The sequence below is a fragment of the Nuphar pumila genome, chromosome 3, assembly GCF_984573655.1.
Source record: "Nuphar pumila chromosome 3, dmNupPumi1.hap1.1, whole genome shotgun sequence".
Taxonomy (NCBI): domain Eukaryota; kingdom Viridiplantae; phylum Streptophyta; class Magnoliopsida; order Nymphaeales; family Nymphaeaceae; genus Nuphar; species Nuphar pumila.
This window is the reverse complement of record NC_143251.1, coordinates 34156200-34172893: the sequence shown is the minus strand read 5'-3', so window position 1 is coordinate 34172893 and position 16694 is coordinate 34156200. Positions and strand designations below refer to the sequence as shown.

General features: G+C 39.0%; 1 protein-coding gene across 4 annotated transcripts in view; it reads left to right on the top strand.

Moving 5' to 3' along the window:
* The first annotated feature begins 229 nt into the window (after positions 1 to 229).
* Positions 230 to 16694, top strand: part of LOC149842543 (ribose-phosphate pyrophosphokinase 1) — a 34422-nt gene continuing 17957 nt past the window's right edge. For 2 of the 4 annotated variants that reach the window (XM_090001482.1, XM_090001483.1), the window contains exons 1-3: positions 230 to 670; positions 1485 to 1658; positions 11863 to 12111. In XM_090001482.1, coding sequence (XP_089857608.1) covers positions 488 to 670; positions 1485 to 1658; positions 11863 to 12111 — 606 coding nt within the window. In that variant the 5' untranslated portion in view covers positions 230 to 487. The remainder of the gene's footprint in view (positions 671 to 1484; positions 1659 to 11862; positions 12112 to 16694) is intronic. The other 2 variants (XM_090001486.1, XM_090001484.1) reach the window with 1 other exon arrangement.

Genomic DNA, 16694 nt, shown 5'->3' with positions numbered 1-16694 from the left:
TCTTATTGGGTCCGGGTATGATTTCTCTTATAGTGAACCTTATTTGACCCGGGTCTGGACCCGATACCATACCCGAAAATCGAGTCTGTCTGGTTCTACCTGGTTCGAACCAAACCCGACCCGTTGACACCCCTAATCACGTTTCACCTGATATTTTTTCCTTTTTTTGTCCTCGGTTTAAATCATCGGGCTGGCCCATAAATTCTCCCTTATCATTTCTCGCACTTTCCAGTTTCGGCGTTCACTGCCTTTTCAGAAAGAAAAGCCAAACAATTTCCTGAACTCGCCGCCATTTCCTTCTTCGTTTCTCCAGTGAAAGAACTCGATGTCGCGATACTTTTCGCGATTTTCGTCCCAATTTTGTTTCTTCGCGTTCTCTTATTAAGGACCGAAAAAGTATCGCCCTCTTCCTTCCCGCCGGTGCCTCTCTGAAGTCTGAACCAGTTGGAAGAGTTGCTTCATCTGCTCTCATCGCTTCTCCCTGAGCATGGCCTCCCTCTCGCCGTCGAACTCCATTCTCTCCGCTCGTTCCCGCTCTTGTGACGCTTCGGCGGCCGGAGCGGTGTCCCGTCGGCTGCTCGCTTCTGGAACTTCCAGCTTCGTCGCGGTGTCCGATATCGAATTCGGAAAATCTGTGGTGCGTTCTGGTGGTCTTGCTCGGTATGGGACGGTGAGTTGATTCTTTCCAATTTGCTTCATTGTCTTTGATGAAATTCACTTATTTCTCAGTTTTGGAGAGTGGATTCGATTGTTTGCGTTTCAGCGCTGCTCTTTCGTTGCCCATGAGCTTTTTTCTGAGACAGATTCTTATGTTCTTTCTAGTTTCCGTCTTGCCGCAGCAATCGGTTTTATCTCTTTCTGTTTGGGAGTAGCGGCTTCAGTTGGAATGGAAAATCTGTTTCTTTTCTTGTCTCTTTTGCTGTTTTCAGAACGAGGAGTTTCGATTCTGTTCAGAGTCGTCGTGTCTTAACTACTGAATTCATGATATTTTGGAACTAACAGATTCTTGGAGTGATTACGGTTTCTGGTCTTACCATCAAGAGTCTTATGTAATTTCTTTTTTTTGGAAAAAGGTGTCGTCGATTCCATAGAAACAATAAACTGGGAATGTCGCTGCATATTGGTGCTTAGTTATATGGTGTTTCTCAGTTCACGTGGCCTATCGATCGATGACTGGGAACTTTGTTGCATGTGCTTTGTAAGTTTGTTTCACTAATAATGTATTCTTGAAGAGGGAAAAAGAGAAGAAATCAACCTGCATTTTGTGAGTTCAGCTCATATGGGTTTAATAGTTTTTAGTTTCCTAGTGCGGCTGCGCTATGCTGCTCTGCTCGATGCCACTATTTGACATTCAGAGCTTGGTTTTGAATTTCTTGATTGCACAACTTAGATCGTAGCTCCTCAGTTGCATGGTTATGTTTGATCGTGTTCTTAATGATTCCCTCTTACTTTCTTTGTGTTTTCATTTTGTTTTCTTAATGCAGAGGTGCAAACTAGCTGAATCTCTACAATTTAACAATGGTACACCAAGAGTCCCGGTTCTCAATGAGCAAACAGTTCCTGGCCTTTTTGTATCTAAAAATACGGAAAAACTGGTCCCTAAGAATGATACAAGGTTGCGTATCTTCTCTGGCACGGCGAACCCCTTACTTGCTCAGGTATATTGTGGAACTGTGGAATGATATCTTCATTTATTTTGATGGCAGAAACTGAAATTAATCACTGAGAATCATGTGATTATGTTATGTGACATCAGGTGTTGGTTATTGCAAATGGAATTGCATGAGACATGTGCATAATTTTCTATTTCTTAGATGTTGCGACTGGGATTGGATGAGGCATGCATAATTTTCTATTTTTTAGATGTTGCAAATGGGATTGCATGAGACTTGCATAATTTTATCCTTTTGAAATCTAAATTGTTTTACTTTTGATCCAGTTAGATGATGAAGCCATCATTTTCAATTGTACTTCTCTTTTATGAGGTGCATGTTGCATATTGCATATTGCTTTTGGCCAGAGTAGTCCGAGTGTTTTATTAAACCAAAATATAATTTTTTCCTGGATATTTTGCTATTTTCATTGTTATATGCAATCCTCGACGTATCACAGGAACTATAAAATGCTAACCTCCTTGGAAAAGTAGTCCTTCATTAGCAAAAGGAGCTTATTGCTGATGTTGATCATTGAACAATTCAGAGATTGCATATTTGAAAGTGCCTCTTGTGATATTCTGATTTCCCTCTTGCAAATTAATGCTTTGGCCTGGAACTCGCATTAGCATACTATATACAAGGAATATTGATGAAAAATAAAAGTTCTCCTAAAAGGTTGTCATAGGAAAAGGAATGACTAATTCTAGGCACCAAAGTATCCAGAGAGTTCCAGCCTTTCTTCTCTTTTTTTTAGAAATTCTCTGAAAAATTCAATCTCCTATCCATTTTGAAAGATGATGGGATTTCACAGATACGATTCAGGGCCATTCATTCTCCATTTATAACAGGTATCTTTGACATTATTTGGGCTTTAATTCAATCCGGATCCTCTTTACATGATTAGTACCTCGAACTTTGCACATGTAAGGGAGTAACAATGGTGTAAACACACCACCGTTGCTCAAAAAAAGAAAAAACACAAAATAGTGCAATCAATTAGGTAACCATGAGAGATAAGGTACAACTTGGGGAATCTTAAGGCAAAATGTGAAATTCTAAGGACTTGAAAAATCTAAGGTTGTAACTTCTTAAAGATATTGATAAATCTAACAAATTTTGAAACTAAAAAATAAAGCAAGTAGTATGGATATCTAGGAAAATCCAAAGCACTAAAAAACCAAGGTAAGAACTTAGAAAATGCAAAGGACTAAAGGTGAATTAGAGAAATTCTAAGCTTGGGAAATCTAAGTGAATTTTAGAAAATTAAGAACCTAAAAAATAAGGAAAATACTAGAATCATATGAAACTTAATAAACTTAGAAAGAAAGAAGCAAAATAGTAAGAAAATATGAATGCTAAGAATATACATTGAGAACTTAAAAAATCCAAAGCTAGGACCTAAAAAATGCAAAGAGATATCATGACCATACGAATCTAGGATGTTTTTGAAAAAAAAAACTATGAACTTATTTACTTAAAGCACTAAAATCATAGAAATTTTTTTATAGAAGTAAAAGGAAAAATAGGTACGTAGAAATGAAATTGCTAACTAAAAAAGATGTATGAACTATGAAATAAAAGAAAAATAGGAAAATAGAGGAGGAGAAAGTGGCTTAGGTAGCCCTAAGCCCTAGGTTGATGTTGATGGCAAATGCTCAACAGATTGGCTGTTTTTTTTTAATAGAAGCATTCAACTGTTGGGATCTTGAGCCAAACAAGATCAAGATCTTCTAGGATTTTGAGTGAACTTAAGCAATAATTGGGATGTGCATGCACTTCGAGGCCACACAAGAACCAAGGAGACACTCAAGGCTCAAATGGTTTTGAATTGAGGGGAAATGGCCTGTTTTACTGTTTATAACTTCTGTGCCACCTGGATATGGCTGTAGATACAGGGATGCAGCCATTTTTTATGAAGTTTTCAATATGACTAGTATATTAGGGGACAAGATACGGGGACCAAAATAGAGTATCCATGTGGCAGCTTTTTTGGTGATACTGCACCACATGGCATCATATCCATTGATGCTGCACCATGTGGCACGATCATTTGTTATTGCGTCATGTCTTTAACACTTCTCATATTAAATTTTATTTTATTCTTATCATCGGGCTTGGATTTGGGGTTTTCTTGGATTATTTTCTTGAAAATTTTTAAGAATTTTTTGGGGTTTTCCTAGGGGTCTTCTTATGCTTTTTGAGAATTTCATGGGGTCCATACTGTGAGGGCGCCTCGGCACCTCTAGAGAGGTTCGTGGTGAGCTCTAAGCTTGGGCATATTGGCTCAAGTCCTCCACTCCCACCACAAAACTTTCATGATTTTTCCGAAAACTGTTGGTTCAGGTCATGGAGTGAAGTGGGCCAAGAGTCTAAGACAAGTTTTTTCAGGGGTTTTGAGTGAGTTCTGGTTTATCTTGAGGATGCATTGGGCCAACTTTTTCAGTACTAATGAGCATTCAAATTTGTCAAACCCTCCTTCAAGTTGATCATATTGTTAGATTTGTGAAACTCGAGTTCTACCACGCGTGAAGAGTGAGGAACAGAGAGAGAGAAGGAGCTGCAAAGAAATCCTGATTCCACTCACTGGAGTCGGCTGCTATTCTTATTCATTTTTATACAATCACTAATACAAAGTTTAGGGTACTAAAATATCCCTATTACAACAAGAATAAATTACATGCATGCCATTAATGAAACAACATAATTACGGGTCTGGATCCCCTGACCCGTGACCCATTATAAAGAAGCACGCACGTCTTTTCACCCTCCCTCAAGTTGTACATGGTTCTGAACCATGAACAACTTGCCTTTCAACATCCAAAATTTGTCTTTTGTCAATCCTTTTGTAAATATATCAACCACTTGATCTAAAGTACGGACAAATTCGGGCTCAATCTCCTTCTCTTCTATTTTTTGTCTCACAAAATACTGATCTATTTCAATATGTTTGGCACGACTGTGATAAATGGGATTAAATGACATATTGATGGCACTTTGGTTGTCACATAAAAGAATAGATCGAGAGATCGACTCACCCACTTCTGTCAATAAATGCCTAATCCAGGTAGCTTCAGCAGTAGCGGCTGCCATTGACCTATATTCAGCTTCTGTACTTGATCTAGCAACAATCTTTTGTTTCTTGCTACTTCAGGAGACCAAATTCATCCCAACAAACACACAATAGCCAGATATCGATCTACGTTCATTTGGGTCTCCCGCCCAGTTTGCATCAGTATAGACAGTAATTTCATGTGCATTTTTGCTCATTTGTCTTTCTCTTATACAAAAGACCATCCCCAATAGTTCTCTTCAGGTACCGAAGTATCCGTTTAACTGCTTCCATATGCCCTTCACATGGTGCATGCATAAACTGAGATACCTGATTTACAGAGTAAACTATATCAGGTCGAGTGAAAGTGAGATATTGTAACATGCCCATTATGCTACGATATTGTGTGGGATTCTCATATGAATCTCCATCTTGCGAACTGAGTTTCTGGTGAAGAACACTAGGAGTTCCCAAGGGCTTGCAATCTTTCATACCTGCCTTACTAAGGACATCAATGGTATACTTATGTTGAGTGAGAGTCATTTCTTCAGAAGTATTGTCAACTTCAATTCCAATGAAGTATCGTAGTTTACCAAGGTCCTTCATTTTGAATTTCTGATTCAAGAGATGTTTGACCTCCTCAATATGCGCGTTGGAGTTACCTGTGATGATAATATCATCTACATATATCAACAACAGAGTAACTATGTCTTGGTTCTTTAATATAAACAAGGAATGGTCAATGAGAGATCTCCTAAAACCATATTTTTGTATTTCAAGGGAGAAACTATCAAACCAAGAATGGGATGCCTGCTTTAATCCGCATATCGCCCTTTTTAATCTGCATACGTATTTTGTAGGATTGCCTTCTGCATAACCAGTGGGTTGCTCCATGTATGCTTTCTCTTTCAAATTTTCATGGAGAAAGGCATTTTTCACATCAAGTTGACTAATAATCTATTGATGTTCAATAGCTAAAGAAAGTATGACTCTGATTGTCCCCATCTTCACCACTGGACTAAAGGTCTCATCATAATCCTGTTCTTGTTCCTGTGTAAATCCTTTGGCTACAAGCCTCGCCTTGTACCGTTCTATAGTCTCATCTGGTTTATACTTTATTTTGTACACCCATTTCGACCCAACTACATTTTTGTCAGGTGGTCTCGGTACAACATCCCACGTACCACATTCATGTAGAGTTTCCATTTCTTCATTCATTGCTTCAATCCATCTTTTAGAATTTGATGCTTGAGAAAACCTATGTCACAGGGACTCGGCAAAATAGATGCCGCAGCCGCGTCGACGCGACGCGACGCGGGTTCGCGTGCGGGTGCGGCACTGGGTGCGGTCAACACGACCCTGGGTGCGGTCAACGCACCCAGGGTCATTTTTGTCCATAATTTAGGCGTAAAAAAAAAAAAATTTCCCTCGATGAAAAGGAGCATTAGGGCAAAAAATTTTTTTTGCCCTAATCTCTCCTCTCTCTCCCCCTGAGCTCGAGCTCTCCCATCGCCGCCCCAGCTCCGCCGCCCCCAGCGCCGCCGGCCCCAGCGCCGCCGCCCCAGCGCCGCCGCCCCAGCTCCTCCTCCCAGGCTCCTCCTCTCGGCTCATCCTCTCGGCTCCTCCTCTCCTTTCGAAGGTATGTCTCTCACTCTCTTCTTGGGTCGGATGGGGAGGGGCCGAGCACCCCCCCTCTCTCGGTCTCTTGTTGGGTCGGCAGGGGAGGGGCTGAGCCTCCCCTGCTCCCTCGTTTTTCGGCACAGGAGGGGCCGAGCCCCTCCCCCATCTAGCTCTTTTTTTGGGTCGACAGGGGAGGGGCCGAGCCCCTCCCCTTTATGTTTTTCGTTTTTGGGTCGACAGGGGAGGGGCCGAGCCCCTCCCCTTTATTTAAATGTTATAAACTGTTGAATGGTATCTAGTAAGTCATCCACTGTTGAATGTTGCGTATGTGTCTTGAAGCATGGCAACAGTGGAAGTAATCTTATTCACTGCTCTTCTTCATTTTTATTTTGCGTGGTGGGACTAGGCGCTTGCTACCAGCCATGGAATTAACTAAGTATGCAGTGTATATCTAAGAATTAATAAGCTCAAATGCATGACTAAGAATAAATAAGTTCAAATGCATGTTGCAATTCAAGGGTGTGCTTGGTGGTAGAAATGAATGCAGAAGCTCCTTGCCTGGAGGGTTAGCACAAAATTGATGTTCTGGTTCAATCTGTTTTTAAAACCTGCAAGTAATGGGTCAACTGTCAATGTCTTGACCACTAAATGAATGTCTGCTTGATTTAATGGATGCTTAAATGAAACCACTTGCATGCCTGATTCCAGGTAAGGTCACTAGTACCCATCAAGAAGATTAGTGACATTCATATTCCTCTCCTTTAAGAGCTTTTATTTTCTAGAAGATGCCTTTACATTCATGGAGAAGCATGGTGAAAGTCCTGATTTAGCTTAATCTTAAACCGAGTTTTTCGTTCATTTCCATGAAGTAGTTCATTGAGTGGTATAGGCTGCTAATTATCTAGAATATAACACATGGATTGGTGACAATGACTAAGAAACAGTGGTCCATTTCCATACTGCACCTAGATGAAACCTAGGAGAAAATCATGAAAAATAAAATAAATTATTGTGCCTTATAACATTTAAATAATTTAAAATAAATGTTAAACTGTTAAAACTTCAAAATTATATATATATATATATTTATATATATTTTACATTTTTGCCCCTGCCGCACCCCCGCACCCGGGTTTTTTGGAAGTGCCGAATCCCCGCACCCGCTCCCGCACCCGCACCCATGTGACATAGGAGAAAACGTTGTGGGTTCATCTTCCTTGCTCAAAGCTGTTAGAAAAAGTTAAAAATCTAGTGAGAAATTTTCATAACTGACCCATCTTTCTATCGGATGACGAGGGCGAGTGGATCTTCTAGCATCAAAGGTAGAAGTGGATGTAGAGGATGTATCCATTTCCTGATTAACAATAGTGGGCGCCTCTCTTCCTCGTCGGATGTAAACAAGACCTTTATACCTTTTTGGGTCCAAAGATGGCTCTGTACTCTCTTGTGTAATCATCTCATCAGCAGGCATAGATTCCTTATCCTTTTGAGCATAATCTGAAGGACAAATATCGCTAGTGCCGGAGAAAAGTTTAGAATTTAACCAAGGATATTAGACTTCAACTCTGGAACTTGATTCAGGAGGACTAATGCATCGACAATCAAAACTCAATTCATCAAAGATAACATTTCTTGATATTTTGATGTGCTTGCTCGTGGGGTCATAGCACCTGTATCTTTTATAGTCATCTGCATAGCCCACAAACTTGCACTTCAAGGCCTTGTCCTTAAACTTATGTCTCATTGAACTATCAATATGGACATAACATAAACAACCAAACACGCGCAAATCATGGTCGTTGGGATGAACTTCAAATAGAGAAAAGTAAGGGGACTTGTTCTCCAAAATAGTCATGGGCAATCGGTTTATCACATGGACTGCGGAGTGAAAAGCTTCTGTCCATAAAGTAATCGGAAGATTACTATCATGCATTATACTCATTGCACTCTCAACAATATGACGATGCTTCCTTTCAGCTATCCCATTCTGCTGAGGTGTGTGAGGGCAAGACACCCTTCTCCTTATCCCATTACTTTGAAGAAAGTTAGTAAAGTCAATTGAAGAGAATTCACCTCATCCGTGACATTGGAAACAAAGAATGTTTTCAGAAAATTGATTTTTGACAAAGGAATGAAAATTTGGAACAACTTGAAAGTCTCATATTTGTGTTTCATGAAGAAAATCCAAGTATAACGAGAATAACTGTCAACAAATATAAGATAATATCTAGTTTCAGATATAGAAGCAACTGGGGCAGGCCCTCAAACATCAGAATAGATAATATCAAAAGGTCTTGAAGCTCTTTTATTGATAGAATGAAAGGGTAAAACATGACTCTTACATAAGAGACAACTAGAACATTTGTTGTCATGAACATTTATTCCTAAACTTGACTTGGGAATGAGGTTATTTGAGACAAGCTTCTCAATGAAACTACTACTGCGATGACCTAAACGACCATACCAAAGATTTGGCTTATTTGATTCAGAGACACTAAAGACACATGTAGAAATCACGGAGGACGACGATAAGGAGAGCTTCAAGTTTGGGTCAACAGGACGAACACGAGCCGAAGGATCTTCTTGGAAAACATACATATTGCCTTGTCGTTTTCCTTTAGCGAACGTCTCCCTCGTGTAGAGATCCTTGTCAAGAACAGAAGAGGGAGTAAATTCAACTGAAGCATTGATATCATCAACAAGTTTAGAAACAGAAACAATGTTTTTCTTAATGATAGGAGCATAGAGAACCTTTGAAAGGTTGAGAGAGGACTTTGACATAGGTATAACGGAGTTTCCAATATGAGAGATAGAATGGTGGGATCCATCCTCAGTAACTATACTATTTCTACCAATGTAAGGAACAAGGTTTAGGAGCTTACCAGCATCACCAGTAACGTGAGTCGCTGCCCCAAAGTCCACGTACCAAGTACCTTGCTCATTTTGTTTCAGATTTAATCTGGCTAAAGCTGACAACAATAACTCTTTTACTTTTCCGCTGACCCTTGTACTATATGTTCCTTTCTTTGCTTCAGTCTGTGTTGATTTTCCTTTATTTAGGGGATTGAACCAACAGTTAGCTTTGATGTGCCCCTTTTTATTACATAGAAAACAAGTAGGAATTGGCCTTTGTCGCTGTGGGTTGGGATATATGTTGGGTGTAGGCAATAGTCCACGGCCTCCTTGTCCACTTCTTCCTTGTCCTACCTTTCCCTTAACATCATAACTTCCTTGTCCTCGTCCATAAGTTAACTCTGTAGCAAGAACATCTTGCGTCCCTGTATGCATAGATGATTCTTCAGAAAATCCCTTCAAGTTCATCTCATATTGAAATAGTTTTGCACTCAGGTCTTCAAATTTGGGCAACTCAGGTAAACATAATAAGGAAGTAACAATCATGTGATAGTCAGGCCCAAATTCGCTCAGAGTTTGTTGTACCAAATCTTTATCAGTCACTGCACACCCAACAACTGCTAGTTGATCTGTGATGATCTTCATTTTGTTCAAGTACTCCATGATAGTCATGCAATCCTTTCTTAACATCTGAAATTCTCTTTTAAAAAACACAAACCTGGCTTGAGAAACCTATGAATATGTCTGAACTAGTCTGTTCCAAAGTTGCATGGCAGTACAGTCGTCTGGAATTGCCACAAGTACCTCTTATGACAATGTAGAGGTAGTATAAGCAACTAACGCCTAGTCTCTTTTCATCCGAGCTACAAATTCAGGATTTCTAACATATACTGTGGAAGATGCTTCTTTACTGTCCCTTTCTTCTCGTGATATGAACTCTGGAGGAACTGGAACAAATCCATCCAGATGTTCAGAAAGATCCTGACTCCTAATGAAAGGAATGAGTTGCCTCTTCCAAGTCAAGAAATTAGAATTGTTTAATTTTTTAGATACGAGTTGACTGAGGAAGCTTGAAGAAAGACCAGACTGAGTAGGAAATGAATCCATGTTTCACAATAATAAGAATGTGTCCAACACACAGCCCGTCTGCAATTCCTGCAACTTTTTTTTTTTGCAGACAGAACAGTCACACAGATGACTAAAGTAACTGCAATTCCTGCAACCCCCTCTTTTTTTTTTTTTGCAGAGTGCACTATATCAGGCTATGTGAGGAACACTAGACAATAGATAAAGAAAAGACTGATTCAATATCTAATTTAAACTAAATATTGAATTCCGATCAGATCTCTGATTTTGAAGATTTGAATAAACAGTTAACCATTGAATACGAAAACCTAAAAGAACATATGAGTAGAAATCATATCCGATATTGATATAAAGCCTTTCAAGAATGAAAGGAATGGAGATGTCAAAGGAAAGGAGAATCTCAGATCTGGTGACGAGATTAATGAACAGCCGATTACGTGATCAGATTCAGACTCTGATCGAAACTGATCAACAAAATAGGTTAAGACCAGATTAAAGGTTAAGAAGGCAACGCAGAAGCGTGATCAGATATGAATCTGATCAGATCTGATCAAGATAGTGATAAAAGTTGAGAATAGCAAGATCGAGATACCAAGACAGAATCGGCTTTGACAGAAAACTTGATCAGATCTGATTTTAATCAGAACTGATCAAGATCGAGATACGAGAGATATATTGGGGACAAGATGAGAAGGCAGATAGAAAAGATATTGAGAATCAAAATTCCCTTTTTTTTTTGACTTGGAAGAGTAAAACGATCAGATTCAGATCTTTTTAGACATACCTTTGGAATCAATCCCAGATCCAGCTCTAGCGTGGATCTGATACCATGTTAGATTTGTGAAACCTGAGTTCTACCACGCGTGAAGAGTGAGGAACAGAGAGAGAGAAGGAGCTGCAAAGAAATCCCGATTCCACTCACTGGAGTCGGCTGCTATTCTTATTCATTTATATACAATCACTAATACAAAGTTTAGGGTACTAAAATACCCCTATTACAACAAGAATAAATTACATGCATGCCATTAATGAAACAACATAATTACGGGTCTGGATCCCCTGACCCATGACCCATTATAAAGAAGCACACACGTCTTTTCACATAATTGGGTTATTTACACTACTGAACACAATTGGGCTGTGTTGGCATTATTGCATACTTGTATGTGTCCAACATAAGTACATATTTGCTGAAAGAAAATTCAGTGGAGGAAAAGGTATCTTGCGTAAACTGATTTTTTAGTGCCTGTACACTGTCAGATTATTCTTTATCTTGTGTTTATCACTTACATTTTCTATTTCTGTACAATACATGCAACTTAAAGCCTTTAATCGTGTAATTCTCTAGAGATTTATCAAGTGGAAATGTCCCTAGGCATTTTGTTAGTATTTTCTCGGATGATGCAAGTCTGTCTTGGAAAATTAACCGTGATATCTGTTATTGCTGTGATGACTGAGACAGACTTTGGTGGGTTCAAAATGCCCACTATTTGTGCTATTCTCATATCAGGACTTGAAAAAAGTTCTCATTTATTGTTAAGTTTTTGCTAAAAGGATTGTTTGTGATATTAATAACTTATTTTTCTGTCATGTATATAGGAAATTGCTTGCTACATGGGCCTAGAACTTGGAAAAATAAAAATAAAGCGATTTGCTGATGGAGAGATTTATGTTCAATTGCAAGAGAGTGTAAGAGGGTGTGATGTGTTCCTTGTCCAACCAACTTGTCCTCCAGCAAATGAGAATCTTATGGAGCTTTTGATTATGATAGATGCATGTCGAAGGGCATCTGCTAAAAACATCACTGCTGTCATTCCATATTTTGGATATGCTAGAGCAGATAGAAAGGTAATACCTTCCGGTGATGCAAATATTATGTAGTTTTTAAATACATCCTTAGAGAATCTTGAACAGTTTGATTTCTGAACCACATTTTATGCCAAATATTGAATTTTGATATGGAGAAATATGCTTCAATTTCTCTTGTGAAAATGTTTTGATTTTGTCATTTGTTCTTTTGGTGTGAGGGGTGCTCATGTTGATTGTTCACAATATATGCTAATGTCAGGAGTGTGGCCTTGCAGAAAGTTCTCTTTAGTTTTTTGGAAGTAATAAATTTCATTTACATGTGAACCTTTTCAGAATATATCTTGAATTGTTACAACTGAATCCTGAAGTTGCATGAGTCAATGGAGGTTTCTTCCAAAGTCAAATGTGTGTTTTCTGAGCCCAGTCAAATCTGGTCGAATTAGTAGAGCAAGTTGGCAACAGGTTCTTCCAATATTTATTCTGCTCTTGGCTTCAGCAGAAAGATTTGTAGCTGTATTGTATACTGCTTTCATGTTATACATTAGGATGTTTTCATGATTTTGCATTCATATTGCCTTTAGTACACATGTTTGTTGACATGTTCAAACAAATTAAACAGCTATATCAACAATTATATTAACCAATAATTTTTACTGCATCTGTGATCTACATGGACATTCATCATTAGTATGTTGTCAATTGTCATTCACAAAATTAATCTAAGCCTGTTTATAATATAATGTCATTTGTTTGTCATGATTGGATGGATACTGTTGCCTTTTCCCCATGAAAAAACTGAATGCTATATCATGTATGTTTGTTGGTATAATTTCATCATGATCCGAATATCACCTTTAGTTTGTTTCTTTTTCACTTAGACAAAAATATGTATGCTGGTTAGACATACTTGCTGGAATTCTCAAATAGATTGACTTTGAAATTTTGTTTGGGAAATTGTTTGTGCATTACAATAAATGTGCCTCTGGCTCATTCCCCAAAAAAAAGTGTATTGCATAGATCTTGTATAAGGCATTATAGCAGCTTCATTTCAAGCTGGTTTTCTTTTGCACTGCTGGCATCTTCCAATCTATCACATAGACACGTCTAACAATCAGCTGTACCCGTGTTGACACGGGTATGGGTACCGGACATGGCATGGGTATGTGCTGGTCCAGATCAGGTCAGGTCTAACCTTGATCCAACCCAAATAACATTTTTTTTTGACTTTTGACCTGGGGTCGAAGGGCAGGGAGGAAGAAGGAGAAGAAGAAGAAAGAGAAGGAAGAAGAAGAAAGAGGAAGAGGAAGAGGAAGAAAAATGTGAGAAAGAGAGAGATAGGATGGAAGCCCCCTTTCGTTACCCCATCCTCCCTTTTATCAACTTTTTTTTAAATTCCTCCCCTTTTCAAAAATTTCATTCAACCCCTTACCATTTAAAAAAAAAATTCTATTCAGGGGTTTTTGTTTTCAAATTTCTAATAGGGATCCTAATGGAGAGCCACACCTGATCCATACCCAAACTCTCTCTCTCTCCATATATATATATATATATATATATATATATATATATATATATATATATATAATGGTTGTGTCCCAGTGTCCTCACTTTTTAAATTGCTGTGTCGTATCTTCCGTATCGATACCCGTACCCATGTGACATAGCTTCCAATAAAAGTGTTGTTGAGATTTTTTATGGAACCAAATGCTCCATGGCAAGGTGCTGTTTCTTCTTTCTTCATATTGCAAAGAGTTGGTTCATTTTACAAAAGCCATTCAAGCCCTGCAACCAAGGTTGTCATAACCCATATCGGTGGGGCTCAAAATAAGATATGTATTGTATCGTCGTAAAAAAATTTAAATTTTGAAAAAAAAAGTTAAAACATAAAAAAAAATAGCAAAATTTTTAACAAATCATAACACATGAAACAATGTTGAAATGCATAAAATGCAACCACAAAATCACATATGAAGCATTTATAGGGTTTTTTTACTTGAGTGCTCCATTGCCATGTGGGATCATTTGATGCCATCTTCCCCTAAAAAAAACTCAATAAGAAGCAAAGAATAGTTTTTTTTTACCTTAACCCATTTTCTTAAGTGGAAAAATGTTGAAAATACACTCTTGATGAAATTACAAAATCCTTCTCTCTTGCGCAGGGATTGGCCCTCAAATCGCTCTCACGGCTTCTAGGGTGCGTGAATACCTCTCTAATGACCTCTACACAAATGAGGGAGTCAGCCTTCAAGAGGTGTTTAAAACCTAAAAACATGAAATTACTTTTCGACCCTTTTTAAAGAGCGTCGATACTGTATCATACAATATGCCTTGTATCGTACAATATAGTATGATACAAGCCTATATCGTATGATACGAGTGTGTATCACTACGATGCAGACAACATTGCCTGCAACTAATATTTTTATACTTGCTAAGAATATGGAGCTTTAGGCAACTATATGAATTTTTTATCCTTCAGCAACATTCTGCCAATGAGAAAGGGATAATGGCAATTATAGAAAATAAATTTTATCTTGTCTGCACCATTCTGTCAAGGATGTTTATATTCTAGCTACCAGTGTTATGAAAAGCGTGTCTTGAGGTTCCAAAGGTGTGCCTTGACGCGAGGAGAGGCGAGGCCTTTGGTGCCTCGAGGCACGCTAATGAAGCGCAAGGCACCATGAGGCGTGCGCGTCATGGGTCATGAGGTGTGCACCTCATGGGTCAAGGCAAGGCGTGCGCCTCAAGGCGAGGCGTGCTGTAATAACCGAAAATTTTATGCAAATTTTTATGCAATTAATTTGAATTTATGTGTTTTGGGCCTAGGATCCGCTTCCCGGATCCATAAGAATCATACCTATGTTAATTATTATATATATAATAATAAAAGTAAAGAAATAAATAAAATTATTTTGGGTTTGATTCACAGTTGGACCCATTTGGATCCAACCTGTGGATCCACCTTTATAACGTGATCGGATCCACATTCAAAACCGGACCCAGATCCACCTTATTGTTGGATCTCGAGTCACGGGTCGCGGGGCTCAGAACCGGACCCGACCCGCACCCTGTAAAGTGAAAAAAAAGAAAAAGAAAAAGAAAAGGGAGCCTGATAAGGGGCTGGCCGATAAAAGGGGCGTGTTAGGGTTTAAAACCCTAACACTTGCAAACTCGTAAGAGGGGAGGTGAGGTATGCACAGCCGCCGGAGGTGAGGGTAACAACCCTCCCTTTTCGGTCTCCCCTCTACAAAGAGGAGCCCCGAAACCCTCCTCTCCCACTCTCGCTGGCTTTCTCCCTCTCTTCCACCCTCTCGTCCTTCTCTCTCTGTCTCTCACCCCGATTTCTCGTTTTCGTGCGCGGTAGTGGGACCATCGACACCGGCTCCTTTGCAGTGGAGAAATCGATGTCGGCCTCCTCTCGCAGTGACAAAGGGTGTGCGACTGCATCCAAATCGCGACAGCCACCTTGAGAACACCTGACAGGTAGGGATTCTGTGCTTTCTCCTACTGGTTGATCGTGGGCTCGTGTGGGTTGTCCGAAACCCCAAATCGGTCGATTTGCAGGGGTTATCCTTCGAGATTCGCAAATCGGGTGGGATGTCGGCTGTTGTATAGTCCCGGAATCGCACAAGAACAAATGCCTCAAAGGGGATTTTCGATTTCGGCCACGGTGAAAATCCAAATACATTATGGGGTGTTCGTGTAATGAAAAGGGGGGCTTTGAATAGTGATAAAATTTTGCTGAGTTCTATTATGGGATTCTCGGATCCCTAATAACCTATTAATTTTCTTTTCCTTGCTGTTAATGGGTACCCTTCGATTCATGCAGACTGGGTCGCTGTTGGGTACACGGTTGGTACCAGAACAATATGATGATTTTGTGTGTTTTATCATACATATCATTATTGGACCAGTTTACTGTTACATTCTGGTAAATTGATGACATTATGACTGTGTTGATTTATTTGATTCGTGCCTGGAGATGGACTTGACATGCATGTGTTTCTTGTATTAATTTCTTTTTGTTGCTGATTGTGTATGATCAACATTTTATACATGAAAATCTATAATGACTGTTAAAGGATTACCTTACAGAAATTCTTTGTAAAAGCATTTCAGTTTGTTCCCGCATGTAAACCTCGTATGATTTTCTAATGAATAAATGTTCAGAACTCATGATCCATGGTAGAAGTTACAGTTATTATTGAGATTGTTGTCTTTAATGAAAATCTTAAATTTATAAACAAAGGTATTTAGTCCTTGGTGTGCTGTAGGTTTTCATCCTACTGGCTAATGTTGATCAGTTTGTTCATGTTCTGAACAATGATAGTGAAATAGTGAACATGCCTTTGTACTGGAACCTACTGTCACCTAATTTTGTATATAATGCAACATCTCTTGTGGTGGTTATATTCACATCAGCTCTTCACCTTGGTCGGCAAATGTGATAGACTGAATTTGAGCTGGAGAAAATTACGAAATCCTTTTCTAATAAAAATTTAACAACGTTTTGTGGAATCTTTCAGCTTTCTTTTTCTATAACTTGATTATGGGAAAATGTTTAGCTCGACAAGGTTCAAATGGTAGGTTCTTAATTACTTAACTGATGGGAAATCCTCTAT